General features: G+C 35.5%; 2 protein-coding genes across 2 annotated transcripts; one reads left to right on the top strand and one right to left on the bottom strand.

Moving 5' to 3' along the window:
- Nucleotides 1-209: 209 nt before the first annotated feature.
- On the top strand, nt 210-18566 carry LOC136801916 (dual adapter for phosphotyrosine and 3-phosphotyrosine and 3-phosphoinositide-like). Its single transcript, XM_067058599.1, has 7 exons — nt 210-444; nt 2656-2772; nt 3974-4116; nt 5328-5407; nt 6115-6225; nt 6918-7091; nt 18071-18566. The coding sequence occupies exons 1-7, from the start codon at nt 323-325 to the stop codon at nt 18101-18103; spliced, it is 780 nt and encodes a 259-aa protein (XP_066914700.1). The 5' UTR covers nt 210-322; the 3' UTR covers nt 18104-18566.
- On the bottom strand, nt 7125-17292 carry LOC136801755 (putative leucine-rich repeat-containing protein DDB_G0290503). The gene is given in 9 exon segments (XM_067058418.1): nt 7125-8177; nt 8511-8799; nt 9450-9560; nt 9903-10365; nt 10520-10797; nt 11444-11574; nt 12649-16725; nt 16984-17017; nt 17020-17292. Coding segments are annotated over 9 exon segments (6057 nt in total). The 5' UTR covers nt 17245-17292; the 3' UTR covers nt 7125-7728.
- Nucleotides 18567-19109: the final 543 nt, after the last annotated feature.

The raw sequence follows: 19109 nt of genomic DNA, 5'->3' as shown, positions 1-19109 counted from the left end.
AAAATTTTCAAAACAAATTATCTCTTTATTGTATATAAGATTTTATACATTTAAATAAAATAAAAAAGATAATATTCTGTCATTTACATAAAATAAAAAAGTTAATATTCTGTCATCAAAACTTTGCACGATTAATTTTATTTCTTTCAATATTATCCTTTTACCCCAAAAACTTCATTAATTCAAATTTTAAATCGTTCTTTTTAGAAATTCTAAAACAACCAAAAAAATCTACTAACAACATTCAAGACTATCCCACTAACCATAACAATAGAACCATAGCAACTACAACAACAAAACAATAGAAAAACAATGGTCACTAATGGCAACGAGTAACTGCAACATTCGAAAGGGTTATGCAGATGTGATACCTCAAACCAATGGAACCCTAAATGTCATCAGAAATCGAAACCAAGTAGCCATCAAATCAATAGATCAAATAAGGTAAACCTGAATTATATATTGAGAATCGAATACACGTTTTTCATAAGAACATCCAAAAATTTTCAAGGCTTTAGATTCTTTTAACTTTTGAGATTTATGACTAAAAATGTTCTCAACATGTGTTCTTTTTTTTCACTATTTTGTGAGTATTTTGGTCCATTTTCCAAACTAATTGGGTGTTTTAGAGAGACTGCAAATCCTTAAAATGTTCTTAACTTGTTCTCGCTCTTTCTTAATGTTTTGGCCATCAAAGCCTAATGTTCTTATATTGTTTGTTCTTATAAAAAAACGTGTATCAAATTTTAAATGAAATATACCTAAGAACCCTGATCAAATCAAACTTGTAATCCCCTTTAACTTTTAATCCCCTTTTGTTGGACCTACCCCGGTGGAGGTCCTATAAATTAACCTCTGTTCGTCCGTTAGTTACCAACTTTTCTCGAGATTGGCTCATTAGTTTTTCCTGATTTTTGGCACAATGATGCAAAATGGTAATGCCCAAAATGTGACGGAGCCCGATTTTCGAAAGAAAATATATTTGGGCAAATTTGGGCCAAAAACTGCCTGAAAATAGATTTTTTTGGACTTTGTGCAAAATCCTGTCATTACTTTTTTCTGATTTTTGGACAAAGATGGAGGGCAAGATTCTCTAAAGAATGGCTGAAGTGGTTTTTCCCGGAAAATTCTTATTCGCCTTAAAAAACGGATTTTCGTATTTTGGGGAAATTCCCTTTAACCAAATAAGAAAATATAGCTTTTCTCAATGTTGACTCGTTATTTTTTTTTGATTTTTTGCACAATGATGCACAATGGCAATGCCTAAAATGTGACGGAGCCCGATTTTCGAAAAAAAAATATTTGGGCAAATTTGGGCCAACAACTGCCTAAAAATAGGGTTTTTTGGACTTTGCGCAAAATCCTGTCATAACTTTTTTCTGATTTTTTGCACAATGATGCAAAATGACGATACCTAAAATGTGGCGAAGCCCGATTTTCAAAAAACATTTTTTTCCGGCCGAAAATCCCGGAAAAACTGGTTTTATCATTGGTTTTTTCTGATTTTTTGCTCAAAGATGCGTATTAACAATGCCAAAAACATGGCCGAGTTCGATTTTTGAGAAAAATATTTTTCCGGTTGAAAATGCCGGAAATCGCCGTGTTTGCAGATTTTCATTGGATTTTTTCCTTATATTCATTTCTATGTTTTTTACACAAAAACATTATTGATAACAATGCTCACCATCAAGCATGATTCAATTGTCAATAAAACTGATTTTTGCGACCAGAACTTTCTATTTATTTTTTCCCCTGTCCCCCCATCAACAATCAATGATGAATTTATTGCGTTATGCATTTTCGCTAAACGCTATATTTTCTGACTGATTTTTTTTCATTTTTCTCCTCGCATTGCTATCTAACTTTCATCATCAGGTAGGTCCATTCAGCATCTAGCTTGTTGTTTTTGGGATGATATTATTACATAATTATGCGATATTTACAATTGACCTTTTTCAAACCAAGGGGGCTCAGTACTCGTCATAGAGAGAGGCTAATTAAAATTTTTCGAAGATACTGGAAAAGTCGTTGGAGGCTGTTGGAGGAGCTGTCGACTGAATGATTAAAAATGTTCTCAAATAGTTTGATTATCGAATATGTATAATGATCTTTCTAATGTTAGGTATAGAATGAACAAATTCAAACTTTTCAAGATGGTTATTGTCCAGGGTTAGGAGAATAAGGCTTTTAAATCTTTAACTACAATCATGGTCGAAGTATATTGATATTTTAGTGTATTTTAACGTTTTTCAGAATTTAAAGTTCGGGCGAGAATTGCTATTATAGCACTTCCAATTTCTTTCATTGAATATTTCGATTTTAGAGGGGTTCGGTAGCTTCTAGGCTTTATTCCAAGCCTTATTGGAGCAAATTTGAGCTTTTAAATCCTGAAATCCTGAAAGTCTTAAGTCTCATGTCTAAACTCAGAGTTAAAACTCTACTTTCCAACTGTAGTTTAAGGCCCTTAAAAATCACTTGTGGTGTTTAAAATTTCGCTGGGAAATTCCTTTTGTCTCAAATATTTTGTCCATGATTGTACCTATATAAATGTGAATTGATATCACTGCCAATAGCTGCGTTTTATCTCGATTTACTCTACTCCTATTCAATAATTATACCAATTCTTGAAATTTTTTTACACTTTTATTTTCTTAGTTGGTATGTAGGTAAACTATCACGTGAGCAAGCTGAAAGCCTATTGGTTGATTGTGTAAATGGGACGTTCTTACTTCGCGAAAGTCCAAGACACACGCATTACGCTGTCTCTGTAAAGTAAGTTGCACCCCTGTCTCACAGCCCCATTGGAACTTCTTGCCACAGCAGGGGGGGTACAGATGCAGGGTACTAAATCATAGGGTACTAACTTGATTTTTTACTAAAATTTTGTTTAGTACCACCCACCCATATTTAGTACCGGGTACTACTTCATTTTTGCTGTAAAAAATAGGCACACCACCCCTAAAATCTTAAATTTTACAGAGTAGACCAAGAGAGGGGTACTATTGTTAGTTTTTCAGACTGAAAATTGACAGATAATTCAAGCAAACTATCAATGATGGAGTCAGAAGCTTTTGTCCTTTGATTTTCATCACACACTTCTTGACCATTTTAAAAGTTTTGTCTTCAAAAAAATCAAAAAATTTCTCAAAAGAGTAAAAAAGATTTCAAATTAAAAAAAATTAACATTTGAAAAAAGTCAAAATATTACAACAAACTACTTTTTTTATTGAAAAACAGCAAAATTCTGTGAAAAAGTACCCAAATAGTATCCTGTACTTGCTTGAAGAGTGAAAAATACACCCCCCCCAAAGTAGTACCGGGTACTAACTTTTTTGAAATGCAAAAATAGACACCACCACCTGGCTATGGGTCAGTACCCTGTGTCTGTACCCCCCCCCCCGGCCACAGCGGGGATGAAATTTCCCAGTTGGGCTGAAATTGTAAGGTATTTTTCCCCCATGTAACGAAATTTTGGCCAAATTTTCCAAAAAAGCGGGAGTCCCTCCGGGTCTGCTTAACAACTTTTTTTTTTAAACTGAGAGTTCTCTCAGTTAATAGATGATCTTCAAGATTTCTCCTGTCTTATTTTTAAGCATTAAGGTACTTTTGTCACATCAAAGGGTTTTACCCAAACATAAAAATTCGATTTATGACTTATCTTCGGGCCAAAGATTCTTAGATCAAATCAATTATTTCACTATGCTTTTATAGACCTTTTCGCCTTTGATGTCATTTATATGCAAGCAGCCATTTTTCATACAAATCATAGATTGAAAAAAGATAAACCATTTCGAAAATGATGTCATTCATATGCAAAACTATGCAAATTGTTTTCGGCAATCTTTGATTTGCATGAAAAATGGCTGCTTACATATAAAATGACATCAATGGCGAAAAGGTCTTATTAACTAAATCCTTGCAGCCAGCTGTTATGCTCAGTAATATTTCAAAAACTAACAATTTTTCTTTTCAGACGTGATATAGACTCATACAAGCATTTCTTCTTACAATTCAACGTGGCGACTGGTCAATGTTATTTCGGACCAGAGCAATACGATTCACTAGACTCGTTTGTTCAATACATGGGAACACAACCTATTGTCAATCATGAGTCTGGTATGTTACACATTTATTTTACAAGAACATCCAAAATTTTTGAAGCCTTAGGATGTTCTTAACTCTTTGGGTTTCAAGCCTAACCGTTCTTATTTTGACCATTTTGTGACCGTTTTTACCCAACGGGTGTTTTTTGAGTCCACAAAGCCTTAAAATATTCTTAACTTGTTCTTAACATTTTGGCCATCGAAGCCTTATGTTCTCTTATATAGTTTGTTCTTATAAAAAAATGTGTATCTGTTGATATTGAGTCTCAAGATTCCCTTATTTAATTCTCGTATTTTATCGTTTTTCTTGTTTTCTCACTTATATATTTCCAACCTCTTCAAATTCTCAAGCTCTTTATTTGTTAGACATCTCTTGATGAATCTCCGAATAGATTACTCCGCGCTGACACGTATTCACTTTAAAGGGATAATCAGATGGTTTAAGATATAATGGCCTGTAGTAACCTTCTACGGTCTTGAGTAAAACCTCAAAATATTTTTGCCTAACTATCTTCCTAAGTCGAGATATATTAGTTACAAGATTTTTTGCTTTTAGTAAGAATTAGAACGTAAGAACCGTGTAGAACCCATTTTCACTAATTTCAAATTGTGATATCTCGACTTTGGAAAATAGTTAGACCAAAATACTTATAGAAGTACTACAGGCCAAATATCTCAAACAGGTCAGAACGTCGTATTCGCCATATTCCTTTAGAGTGTGGTATGCGTAGAATGGATGATCTGTTATGAGATTATCTCTTGATAGATGTCAAAATATATGAATCCTCGGGAAAAAAATCGGACAAAAAAAGCGTAATGGATGCATTTATAACCTGGAATGTATTTCCTTAAAGGACTTGCATGCTATAACATTTTGCTAAGTGTAAAATCTAGTATCACATAGTGTGCACCCCCCCCCTCCAGGTGGGATTTGGAAATTTTCAGGTTTTAGGTGGCAGAAACAAGTTAAGGTGGGGATTAATTTCTTTAGGTGGGATTTTTGGGATTTTGGTAAAAGTTAATGTTAGTTTTTTCTTATTTCCAATTTAATCATAATTTTTTCTAAATTTTATATTCCTTGAATTAATATAATTTTTTGTGGGGATAGCATTTTTAGCTGGGAGTCTGAATTGGGGGTGGAAATTTTAGGGTAAGGTGGGACCTGACCCCCTTGCACACTATGGTATCACAGTTTTCTACTGAACGCGACTTTTATTGTTTCAGATGAACCAATATGTCTGTTGTTCGAATACAGCAAATTCCAAGACATTGTCGAGATTAGAAAACGAAGACCTTCTCAACCGGTATAAATACTTATCAATTTTCCCTGGAATCGAAATATGAAAGGTGTTTACTAAACCCTATAATATCATGAAATGTCTACCACTCAAAAGGCTAAAACCCAAGGAGCTGTATTATGACGTCATTCACATGATGTAATATTACGTCATAATGAAGGTTTTTTGGTATAACTTTTTTTAGCCTCGAAATGAATTTTTTCATACAGTGACTACCTTGAGCTGCAACATACAACCTTCTTTCCTATTATGTTTGATATTTTTGAAATAACTGACACTGCCTCACTTTAAATTTGGACCAATGCCCTTGATTGAACAGACCGCAACCACAGATCTGTAAAGCCCGAAGGGCTAGATAGGCAACTTTAAGCTTTGTCCAGCAAAAGAAAGTGAAGCAAAAAATAGACCTTTTAAATTTCGTGCCGATGGATAGGATCTAGCATTTTAATTGTTTTTGGAGCGCGAGATCAAAAAAAGTAGGCGGCAAACTATATTTAGCATCTCTCAAACCAGTGAAATTGCTTGTTGTCACGTGATTTCTTTGGTAGGAAATCCTACAAAAACTTCGTGCACAAACGTGCTTCACTTTTCGATAAAGGCCGCGGATCTAGCCCTTGACCGTAACTCACTTGAGTAACGTCAAGAAAAGCCTCACCTTACACCTCGCTTAAGAAATGTCGTATCTTAAAACGATGTGCTTATTTTCTTAACAGCCTGACTCAAAGCGAGGTTTTATGATCAAAAGAGGTGTATTCCACAAAACCTGGAAAGAACGTTGGTTTGTTGTTGAAAATGACGTCATGAAATATTACGCTAAACGCACGGTATAAGAATTTCGATTTTGATTTTGATTATAGGCCTCGGCAACTCAATTAGTTTTTATAAGTAGACAGCTCGTTACGTACCTTAAGGGAGGAAATTTTCGCGGAATTTAATTTCGCGGTTGAGAGGATTTTTTGTTTAAAATATGGCTTATTTTGCCCCAAAAAACACCAATTCTACAGGTGACATTTTAAATCATGAGAATATTCTTGTTTCACAGAATTTAATTTCGCAGATTTGTAAATTCCGCGAAAATTTCTTCCCTTAAGGTAAAACATTAATAGTTTGCAAATAGTTGTTGAATACACCGTACGTAGCTCTACATGGGGATTGGAATCGAGTTTGCCAGGGTCGGATGTTTAAAAGTAATCAAACATATTCCCCTTTTATTCACCATCAGGCAAAAGGGTTGCTACGAATCGAAATGTAAAGGATTTGATCACAGATATCTTATAAAAAAAACTAGAGCGAGCTAATCTGTCCAATGGCAAAATAATGCACCATCGTTGTCAATAGAAATCGTTACTTTAGAAAGACATAAGAATAGCTCTATCTATAGTGTTTTCTATAAGATATCTGTGGATTTGGTTGGATTATTTATGAACTACCGTTAGTTAATGAATCGGGTGACTGCTTCATATTGGTTTGGGAACGACCCAAACCTCACAAATGATAACTATTTTTTGTTTTGCAGGACGAAAAACCTATCAAAACATTTCGAATCTCTATGGCAACGGATGTCGAGCATTCAGATGTGGATAGTAAAACAAACTGCTTCAGTTTAACATTACCATACCGAACGTTTTACTTTATTGGAAAGTCTTCAAAGGATACTGAGAGTTGGATGAACTTTTTCAAAGCACGTATTGTAAGTTATTTATCTCTTGTATTTCTTGTGAGCCGGTGGGTCTGAGTATTTTGACGACAAATTTAACACATTGATTTATACTAGTGTATCCTAGAGTATGCTATAGTCTAAACAAATCACTATCTAAGAAATAAGCCCAAAGCTGAAGAAAATTCGCAAACGGGTTTTTTTGCCGGAGTCTACATTAGTCTACCACCGATTTTTCGCGCACACTGTCACTACGGCTGTAAACTCTGTGCGTATTATATTTTCCCGCCTTATCCTTGTAACGGGCGATAACATCATCTAGTGTGTTCGAAAAAAAGCGAAACAGATTTTATGTATAAAAGCGTTTTCTCGGAATAAAGAACTTACTTGAAATTCCATTTACATTTTTGAAAAAAATTATTTTTAAAAATTAATGAAAAATATAATACAAGAAAAAGATTGGAGGATTCCATGGGGATGGCAGTCGGTATTATTGGGCGAATTTATTGCAAGTGGTGATAAGTGAGTTGGTTTGTCGGTTGCTTGGTTGATTAGTGATTCGAACGTCCCTCCTCAAGGTGTTGAAAGATCATTATATTAATGAAAGAAAATTAATGCTTCTGCAATTATAAAACTCATAGGAGAATTATACTTTTTAGGTGTCGAAAAATCAACCATAAAATTGGTTTTGTATAGCTTTGACTCTGGCGATTTCAGCTTTGGTTCGTTCAAGGTCATTAATCAAGGTCTCCATATCTTCTTCATCTTCATTATTCAAGTATTCTTCATTATCGAAATATTGATGAAACGGCACCTGATATGGGTTATGTCCATGATGCGCCGTTTGTGTCTTTAATATTGGTTCTGGACCTGGTATTGCTTTTACAGGACCTAGTGTTTTCACTGATGGCGAGTATTTGTTTATAAATGTGTTGTGGTCTGGATTTGTGATTTTTGGGACTGGGGCTAGTGTGGGTGGTATGTTTTTGAGGCCTGGTAATGGTTTTGCATCCAGGGGGTTTCCAGTTTCCGAGAGATTGAAATTTTTCTTCTTTTTAGGTTGCTTTTGTTGTTGCTGATGAGAACTTGATATGTCTGGATTACGATTTCTATTGGGATCTATAAAAAAAATGAATAAATTAATTCACTAAAGTTTTAAGGAGAAGCTAATAGTCGATTCTAGGTGTAATAAAATATGTCAAGCTCGAAAGGTTATCAGGGAGGACCACCCGATTAAATTTAAAGCCCCCAAAGGGGCTGGGCGCGATTAGAATTTGAAACTTTGAAATGTGCACAGCAACTATTACAATGGGGTTTGACCCAGGCTAAACAAGGCTATGACAAAGAAAATTAAAATATCTATGAACACCCAATATAAATGTTAAAAACCAATCAAGCAAAGACATACTGATCATTTACCCACAACCATTTAATATGCAATACAAAACTTACTCAATAAGGGTGCAATAGGAGCAAGCTGTGGTGGCGCCAAGGAGCCTTCAATAAGCGGTACTGTTGATTTTCCTAAACAACTAGCCTGAGTTGGTGGTAAGGGCCCATTCAACGGGGCTAACGATTGTTGAAGTTTTTCTGACGATTTGACTTTTTTAGACTTTTTGTTTTTCTTTGTTTTGATTTTTGTTGCGATCTGTTTTGAAGGGGGGTCGAATGTGTAAGCACTTTTGTATGGTTGACAGACATTCATTATATCGTCATCATGGTATGGTGATGATGATTGAATCTAAAAAAAGAATTTAATGTTGTATCCATTTGTTACCTACGTTGATTATGGAATGTAAGGAGCGATATGGCCGAGTGTTCGAAGCATCGGCGCCTCGCGCCAGGGGTTCGCGGTTAGAATCCCCGTTCCTTCCAATGTTCCGTTCAGGTCTTAGATAGCCGAGCTAGCTGGCCGCGGACCCCGTGGATCAACCGAAAGACTGTCTAAAAGTCCTAGATTACCAGGATAATCACGGTGATGGATGAAAATTGTAATAGGCTAATCAAAATACGAAATTTGATTGGTTGAAACTCGCTAGTCTGTTACATTTTTCGTCTGGCGTCGTTATTATATCAATTCACTTAAGCCTCACCATTATCCACGTAAGATATCGACTCTATCTATCTATCCAAAACTCGCTATGGATCGAGCTCAGTTATCACTGTGAACTTTTTTTAAGATGGAATACCATTGTCAAACAATGGCAATATTGAGATAATATGACTTAATAATAATATGATTCTACTGGTCTGTACCATATCGTTGCCTATATAACTTTTTCCTAATCTCGCCCACATTTCAGATGCTTTATTTTAGCCAACCGCTTTGAAGCTTTAGAATATCTTTGTTTTAATGAGACAACGCTCGAGTTGCTTTTTTTATCTCCTTACCTGAAAAGGAACAACATCTTCATCGTCACTCTGTTGTACCATAACAGGTGATGGGCAGCGACCGCCTCCTCTCTTTGTCATCTCTAATTGATATTGATAATCTTCGTAAGCCTATGTATGTGAAAAAGTTGGAAGAGGTTTAGATTGATGGGTGTTGAATGAATATTGTTCAATGATTTTATAGGTTCTGCCCCCAGCTGGCACACAACGTTGTTTCAACGTTTATCTAACGTTCACAACGTCCATATAACGTTAGATGAACGTTGAAACGACGTTGTGTGCCAGCTGGGCCTATTCTAAGGAAACTAGACTTTGTCATACCTTACTTCGCTTAGAGATTAAACCTCCTTCAAGAGTAACTCTACTACCCTCCTGCTTTCTAAATGAATCAAACATAAGCTTTAATCATGTTTTAAGTTTTCCTGCTTTTTCTCAAAAATCAACAAACCCTACCTGAGCAGCTAATTCGTAAGAAGGAACCCTTCTAATTTTGTTAACTTTGCATTCACGGCCAACCTCTTCAATCGGGTCCATGTCGATCCCGATACTTGGTTCTTCTTCAGATTCGGGATAATTCGGGTCTGGATCATTATATAATTTATAACCACATAATTCTTTAAGTCTTGGTTTCCGTGGCTGTTGCTGACTCGGCATTGTCTTGTTACCCAAAATATTTGTAGTCGAGTTTGCACTGTTGGTAGACATTGCACTGTTTTTGGAACTACAATTTTGTTTCGATTCCGCATTCTTCGTTTGTATTTTTGTGAATGACCGGCATGCTGTATTCCAATTGACTTCATTATTTTTCTGTTGATGTGAGTGTTCTTTTTCCCGAGCTGTGGTCGTTCGCAAATCAAGAGATTCATCTGACGTTATACTTTTTAACTCGAAATTCTTCTTGCAGTCACATGGGGCACTAAAATCAAAGAAGAACCAAATATCAAATCTAATTTTTGACATGTTTCTATACAAAACTTGTGACTCCATTTACCTAGTAAGAAATCTCGATGGGGATTGATATTTCTGTGTATTTTATGGCTGGGGACTTTCAACAAATAAATCTTCTTTACCTGTTTTCTTGTATTTTCACCATATCTTTTTCCAAACCATCAATCTTCAACCTCAACTGATAATTATCATCTTCCAGATTCTCATTCTCCAACACAAGGTGTTGGACCTTTTTCTCGGCCTCGTCGTCCTGGCTCTTATCGGCCATATCTTTTTCGTATTGTTTCTTCAGTTGAGCATAATTGGATTTACTCTCTGTAATTTCTTTACGAAGATTGGCTATTTCACTGGCATGACCTGATTTTAGAGCCTGTTTTTCCTTAGTATGCTCTTCGCTTGCCTATGAATTGGATAATAAGAAATTTGATTGGTTTAAACCTCTCGTTAATCTCTCACTTGACATTTAGGATTATGGGTAGTCTACAGCTGCAATTAACCTACTGTTTTAGAGTCAGTCTTCCTGGTCGGTTCACGTTCTTCCTTGCGTAAATGTTTTATATAAGAAAAAAACTATATAAGATCACAAAGCTTCGATGACCAAAATATTAAAAACAAGTTAAGAACATTTAAGGGCTGTATAACACTCAATTTCTTAGGAAAATAGACAAAAGTACTCACAAAAGGGCGAAAGTAAGAACATGTTACGGAACATTTTTAGGCTTAAAACTCAAAAGAAATTAAGAACATCCGAAGGCTTCAAAAATTTTGGATGTTCTTATAAAAGAAATGTGTATTTATTGGGAGTCTTAGTAATCGGAGTTCGGAGTGTATGGTACAGTATAGTAGTCTTTTTCTTACAATCTGTGACTAAATATTTTGCAAGAATTCCCTTCCCCCCTAGTATCAATGTTGATGGGTGGAAAGGCTGCCACCATGTTCAGAAAAAGCTCACATCAACACTGATATTAGGGGGAAGGGATTTTTCAAGAGATTGCCACATATTTTGTCACTGATTGTAGATTGAAAAAGTGCGGACATTGACCTACCTGTTTGACTTCTTCCAATTGCAATTTGGTTTTATTCAATGTATTGTTTGTTGTTTCCAACATGTTTTTGTATTTCTTGAGATCACTTTCCATCTGATTCTTATCTTGTTCAAGTTTTGCTATCGACTCGCCTAAGGTGTGAAAAACGTGCAATTCAGATGACTTTATTTAATTAATAAAAGGTGACATCTTTAATACTAAGCTCACTATGTGTGTCTATCCATAGTACATGCACTCTTTTATAAGAACAATTTTATAAGAACAACGCGGCTCAAAATCGCCAAAAAATATAAACAATTTAGGGGTCAAAGTAGTAAAAATTGGGTGCAAAGCCTAAAATAGGAAAAGAACAATTTGATGCTTAAAGAGCCTCATCAAAAATGTACTGGTTCTTATAAAAAGAGTGTATAAGAAATCTTTGCTATTTCCATTTTATTTTTGGAGGACTGAAATTCCATTTTTATCTTCGCTTTCGTTATAACTATTAGTCCTTAATTTTTTACACTCAAAAATATCTTCCCAACGAAGTATATATTACTTTTGGTTACATCTTTCTGTGAAATACAGTTTGGGTGATCAAATTCTCAGTATTCTAAACTACTTCAGGGGGGGGCACGCAGTTACTACAAGACATGATGTGTAGTAAGTGCTTTTTCAACACTTTTTTTCAGGACCACCACCCTTTGCAGTTACTACACCTTGGTAGTAACTGTTTTCAGAAAAGATTTCCAGGTACCACCCCTGTTTTTGAGTGATATCATCAAAAACATGCTCGAAATTACCCTAAATTGCGATTATTTTTGTGCTAGATTTTCTTTTAATTTACTTGGTTAACAGCTGTTGAGAACATTTTAATGATAATTAGGGAAAGCATAATTTCAAAGTTGGGTGTGAGAAAAATTTTTTTTTCGTCCATTTATAACGAAAATAATTTTTTTAACAAAGAATTTTTTCACTAAAAAATTCATTTTTGGTACACCAAAAGTGCTACCGTTAGTGTTTGGCACCACCCCCAAACAGCAGTTACTACACTGTGTAGTAACTGTTTTCATAACTTCTGAATACAGTACCACCACGGTAGTAAGTGTCATACTGTCTTGTAGTAACTGTGTGCCCCCCCCCCCTGACTGCTTACTAAGTAGATGATCGAAAAGCAGTCAGACCATTAGCATAATTTTCTCACATGAAATACATAATTGACAAACCTTGCTTAATGCTTGTGCGTTGTTTTTCTTTCAAAATCTCATGTTCAGCTTTTAAATGCCTCAATACATCCTTTGTCTCGCTTAGTTCATCCTGAGTGTCTCGATTATCTTGCTGTAATTCTCTCTCCCTCCTTAACAAATGACTAGCCTGCTCTGATAATTCCTTTTCTTTGCTTCTTACGCAATCAGTCAAAATTTTGACTTGCTTATTCACACTTGTTAATTTCTTCTCGATATCCTCGGCAGGTATTTTCTGTTTTGCCTCGGTTAACAATTTATCCTTTTCTTGAAGACTTGTTGTCAGCATAGAGACCTGCTCTTTAGCCATTTTTAAGTCTCTTCGCATCTCATCTTGACCAGCTTGTTTAGCCTGGATCATTAATTTGTCTTTTTCTTGGAGACTGGAAGTCAGCATAGAGACTTGTTCTTTGGCCATTTTCAAATCCCGACGAAGAATCTCTGAATCTGGATTACTGGGTGAAACTGTTTGAGATTTCTCACTCAATTCAATTATTTTTTGATCTTTTTCTTCTAGCTTGGTTGTTAGTGATTTGACTTCGTCCTTAGCTTCGACTAGTTCTTTATGAAGATTCTTTTGGTCACCATCGGCTGCTGATGTCTTTTCAGCCAATTCAACTAACAGCTTCTCCTTTTCTTCCAAGCTGCCATTTAATAACTTAATTTGCTCCTGTGCTGTGTCAAGCTCTTTTTGTACCTCATTTGAGCCACCTGAAATTTCCTTGGACTCGTCAATCTTAGCCAATTCTTCTGTTTTTGCTTCAACAGTTTTATTAGCTTTAGTCAATTTCTTCTTATTCAAATCTAATTGTTTCTTCAATCTTTCTATCTCTCTGTAATCACTCTCTCGATTCTTGACAATAAACGATGCGTATTTTCGACTTTCTTCTATTTTTTTATCCAGCTCATCCTTCTCTGCTTTTAAAGACTCAATAACATCCGCATGTGCGGTAGACTTTTGTTTCTTTAGCTGGTCCTCTAAATCTTCTACTTTCTGATGGCTTTCCTGAAGCTCTTTTTGCAGACTCTGGTTCTCGTCTTTTACCTTCAAGAGCTGTTTTTCAAGCTCTTCAATGCCTTCAGATGAGGAATTTTCATTGTCAGATTCACCTAGCTCGTCCAGTTTTGACTGCATTGTTCTTTGCTGAGCTAAACTTTCCTCTAACTCAATTTTCAGTTGGTGCTTATCGCGTTCAGCATCTTGGAGATCCTCTCGAAGTCTTTCTAACTGTTCCAAGTCTTTGCCAGATTCCTCCAACTTTGTCACCATCGATCTTTGCTTGTCTAAACTTTCGTCTAATTCGACTTTGACCTGATCTTTTTCTGTTTGTAGGCTCTGCAATTCATGTCTAAGCCTCTTAACTTGTTCAGAATCGCCAGAATTGCCAAGCTTCTCCAATTGAGCTAAAGCTCTTTTAAGTTCGTTATTGAGTTGCTGCTTCTCCGCCTTTAAAGCATTCAACTCTTTCTTCACATTCTCAAATTCTTCAGAACTGGTTCCAAATTGGCAACCACCAAACTTCTCTTCCAATAGACTTTGACTTAAAAGACTATCCTCAAGTTTATTTTGAAGCTCCTGTTTCTCCTTAACACAATCCACTAACTTCTCTCTTAGATTCTGTACTTCCTTGGCCATTTCACCAGCACTGATATTCTCTTGTTTTCTCAGCTCCTGGTCATTACGAGCTAAATCTTTTTGAAGACCATCCCTCTGGCTCTTCACATTACTTAGCTCAAGTCTCAAATATTCCATTTCGCCAAGACTGTTCGTCAACTCTTTTATTTTTGATTCTAAAGCAGCTTCGATGTCTTGGTAGTCCTTTATTTTCTTCTCGAAATCTTGCTTTTGTTTTTGCATTGAATCTCGTAGCTCGTTGATTTCAATGGTAGCATACTTTCCACAAGATTGCGCTTCAGTTTGTTGAAAACCATCCCTTGATCTCAGATCGTCTCTTAATTTTGCCAGATTTGACTTCAGAGCCTCCAGTTGAATTCTATCTTCTGAATTGTTGTGATCACCATTCGTTTGATTTTGTAGCTGTGATTCTAATACTTTTTCCGACTCTTGATTCCTCTTCAGTAGTTTGTTAAAATCTTCCTTAAGATTGACAATTTTCTTCTCATAAGAATCCGTTGTTTCAGCCAATTGAGTATCAAGCTCTAATTTAATTTTCTCACAATAATTGTGCATGTCTTTTAATTTGTTCGAAGTGTGTTTTTTCTCTTCCTTAATCTCCAGTACCTTCCTCTCCAGAGCTGTTTTCTCTTGTTGTAATGTACAATTTGCATTTGTCAAAACATATGATTCCTTTTTAGCTTTCAGATTTGCTTCATTCAATTCCTTTTCTTTCTCGTCTACCAATGATCTGGCTTGTTTAAGATCCATTCTCAACTGGGCAAAACCTTCTGAACTTTCTTTGGAATCATCAGCTTTGGTGTCTTTAGAATGTTCACTTCCCTTGCTAACAGTATCATCGATTGGGTTAGAATCTGCTTCTGTCTTAAATCCACTATGGTCAACTGTATCCTCCTTTTGAGCACATTTCAGATTCAATTCATCAATCACCTCCAATAACTCTTTTTGGATCTGTTTAGAATCTACCTCCATTTTCATTAATTCAGAATCTCTATCTTTGATAACTTGGTTCAACCTCTCAATCTCAAATTTCAATCCTTCATCAACAATTTGTTGGCATTTGGCAGCTTTATTTAAATCCTTTCTGATCCCTTTAATCTTGATTCTTCGAGAAGCAAGCTTTGTCAGATTCTCAGTTTTTTCAACTTCAGATTTTTCCTCCTGCTGTCTCACCATTTTCTCCAAACAATCCTTAAGTTCCTCCAACTCCCCTTCCACATTTAATTTTCCATTACTGACATTTTTAAACTCCTTCTCCAAACCTATATATTTTTCTTTCAATCTATGAAATTCTTTTTTAATATTGTCATTCTTTCTTTTGGTTTTTTCAACCTCTTTTCGAAGATTATTTCGCTCTCGAGTCAGAATCTCCATCTCTTTTCTCAACTCTTTGATCATCCTCTGCGAATCTTCCTGGTTCTTTCGAGCTGTGTTCAGATTCTGCATCAGTTCTTTAACGGATGACTTCTTTGCTTCAATATCTGCTTCAAGCTCTGTAACATTCTGTTCAAGATCAAAACGAAATTTCTCATTTCGGTCTTCTAGTAATCGACTTTCCTCAATCTCCATATTCAAACGCTTGACTTTGGCTTCTAATGAAGTCACCGACTTTTGCAATAACTTTATATCATGTTCTTTTTCTCGAATCAAACCTCTAGCAATCTGCTCCTTAGTTTGATATTCCTCAAGATCGCTAACCATTCTATTGAACTCCATTTCCAGAGCAGTACCAGCTTCTCTCAAAAGTTGAATATTTCGTTCTTTTTCCTCAACAATCTCTTGGGTTTTGTGCTCTTTTCTTTTATATTCATCTGTGATTGTACTTAATCTGCGAACCGTCGTTTTCATGGTATCACCAGATTGCCGCAACGATCCAATAACATCATCTTTCTTTTCGAGCAAGCTTTTAGTGTTCTCCAGAGCTGACTCTAATTCTTGATTCTCAATCTCCAATACCTGTTTATCACCAATCAATTTAGATACATCATCACTTATGTGCTGACAACGAATTTCAGAATCTAACAACTTTTGTTTTGTATCTTTATACTTCTGTTGGTGCGTTGCCAAGTCTCTGGTAAGGTTCTCTAGAGCCTGGCTCTGCTTAAAAAGCTGGTTTTCAAGGAGGTTTATCTTCTCTTGTTGCTCTTCTATCTCTTCATATTTCTCTGATAACTCTCCTTGTTTTGAATCGTACATTTTTCGCAAATCTTCTTTGACAGCCACTTCTCGTTTCAAACGCGCGCGATCACTCTCGTGCTTAGCTTTCAAACTTTTGACTTGATTTTGGAGATGATGTATCTGTTCATTAAGTATACTAAGGTTTTCTTTCTGGTGTTTGCTAACTTCTGGAGCACTATCAGTATCACTCAGATTGGAGGATTTCCTTGAAATGCTGTTAGTATCATCGTCAACAGCTTTGGTACCTGAAAGAAAATATTAAAATTTACTGAAAGGAAACTGATATTGGTTCTCGTCAAATCAAAATAAAGAAATATACTGTCCCGCTCCAAGAAAAGTTTTTTTTAATAATTTCTCGAAACAGTCCTTGATTTTTGTCTAAAATATTCTCGTTCGTTTTCACCAAATTTAATTTTCCCACTAAAATTATATCTCTCACTAGATTATAAGTTATTTTTAAAATTTGAAGCCCTGGGATCCTCGGACAAAAGCTCACCTCTTTTATTCTTTGTCTGCTTCATCGAATTTACTTGTATCAACAATTTTATATCCTCTCTCGAATTTGTCACTTCCTTCTCAGGAGTTAAAGATTTTTTAATTGAATTCCTACTACTAGAAGGTCCAGATCCAACATCTATCTTCACCAAAGATTTTTGTATACGTTTTAGTTTTTCAATCTCTAAATCGACTGTTTTGTATGCTTCTTCAAGCTGTTTTATATGATCTTTCAACAGACGTATACTATGTTCTTGTCTATCTGTCATTCCTTCCAATTCAACCAAATCTTGATGTCTTTCGAAAATATTTTCTTGTAGTTGCTGCCTGGTTTTCAAGAGCTCTGATAACGTCTGAGCTGTTTTGCCGCCCTGGTGTTTACTGCTGTTTTCGCCCACGTGAAATATTTTGCGGTGCATTGTAACCTCTTCTTGGCCAGGATGGGCGGTATTTTGTTTACACCCATTGGATGTAAAATAGTTATATTTATCCATAATTATATTATGTATTTGTTTATTTACAATTCTGTATCTTCACGCTTTGCCATTTTTTCTGATCATGAAATCAATTTTGTTTAAACTTTATTTTCAAAAAATATTTGACGTCAAATTATTCCTTCTCTCGTATCTTGTACATTGATAACGCATTTTAATTGTGACGTTTTTAGCACGAAACTACAAACGGCAGACGTATAGTTTGTTTCTAAGACTGATGCAATAGTCGGGCTTTTCGTCGTGAAAATTCAAAATAACGTACATTAAATGACACGTCACGACAAAGTAGTACAATGGGCCTTTTCGCGATCGAAATGAATCATGGGTAGTCGGGACTTATTGCGCTTCCATAACGGCTTCTCGTTGGTTAGACGCAAAAACCTCAAAAAATTTAGACAAACACAAAGTCGTTATCTAAACACGCTGGTCTTGATTGTCCGTAAACAGACCCAATATCTACAGAAATTTCAAAATTCATTGCCACACTCTGTGTCTTACGTGAGATACAGTCTGGTACATAGAACAATCTTGATAACTCCAATTTACTCACAATGTTTTTAGACCAGGTGAAATGACATATGTCGATGTTTTTTCTATGCAGGAATATTGGAGAGCACTAGCTATGAACAGTTGATGACGTATTAACTACAGCCGTAATGACGTAATGACGTGATTTCATGACTTGACGTAAATGATACGGACGTAAGCCAATCAGTACTATGATATAACAATCTGCTTAAGAATTTATTTGGCTGGAAATTTTGAAGTATTTTATTTATTTCGCTTTTAATCCTTAGAAACCGAAGGAGTGTATTTGCGTACACAAAGTCCAAGATTTCTGGTCATAACCCTTATTCGTTACACTCGATTCTATGGGGCATAAACTGAATTTTCGATTTTTATTTTACTTTTGCCCTTTTGCTAAAGCATTCATTTTTAGCTGGCACGTGATTACATTATTTTATAGTTTCGCGAACTCCGATTCCAGGAGAATGTGCAAGAACGGGGGTACGCATGTTTTATTGTATATAATTAGTATTTTATGATAAATTTTGTATTTATGTCTTACATTTGAAAATTCACTCTTGATCTACAATAAATAATTTACAGTAATCGATGTTTGATAAATTGGTAAAGCTAAATACCGGGGGATACTTAGGTGGTCACTGGGGTATGTGCGAAGGATAAGGGTCGGGTTTTTCACCTTCCGAACTCTTTCTAAGCAAAGGGTTACAAAAATTATAAAAATTGTAAAAAAAAGTCTCTCTAAGGGTAGGAAGTTTTTCGAAAATTGAAAGAAATTTTTCAATTTTGTCTCTTAAATGGTCACTTTTTCACTAAATTTGGTCTCTCTAAGGGTTTCTTTTTAAAGTTCCCGTCATCTGCCAACCCTAGTAGCTCCCCCCCCCGCATCGGGGCTTAATCATTCTTTAAAGACTAAATTTCAAACTGCTTTTAGATGTGGTCTTTCGTGTCTTCTGCTGTAACAATGAAATGGTTTTTATATATAACCCGGATATTATATATTTTAATAGCATTCCAAATACATACACAATCAAGGTCATAATATTTGAGAAAAAAGGGAAATCCACCGGGAAGTTTTTGAACCACAATCGATTTGTAAGTGCTCTAAAGTAGGT

This window comes from Clytia hemisphaerica, unplaced genomic scaffold (genome assembly GCF_902728285.1).
Source record: "Clytia hemisphaerica strain Z4C2 unplaced genomic scaffold, Clytia hemisphaerica genome assembly, whole genome shotgun sequence".
In the NCBI taxonomy this organism is placed as follows: Eukaryota; Metazoa; Cnidaria; class Hydrozoa; order Leptothecata; family Clytiidae; genus Clytia; species Clytia hemisphaerica.
The sequence above is the reverse complement of the archived record's forward strand: the minus strand, read 5'-3'. Positions and strand labels throughout refer to the sequence as shown.

Excerpts from the sequence above, each read along its gene's own strand:
- LOC136801916 (XM_067058599.1), top strand. The coding sequence starts at position 323 with ATGGCAACGAGTAACTGCAACATTCGAAAGGGTTATGCAGATGTGATA. Across the intron at positions 2,773-3,973 it reads CATTACGCTGTCTCTGTAAA|ACGTGATATAGACTCATACA; the intron begins GTAAGTTGCACC and ends TTTTCTTTTCAG. Across the intron at positions 6,226-6,917 it reads AATATTACGCTAAACGCACG|GACGAAAAACCTATCAAAAC; the intron begins GTATAAGAATTT and ends TTTGTTTTGCAG.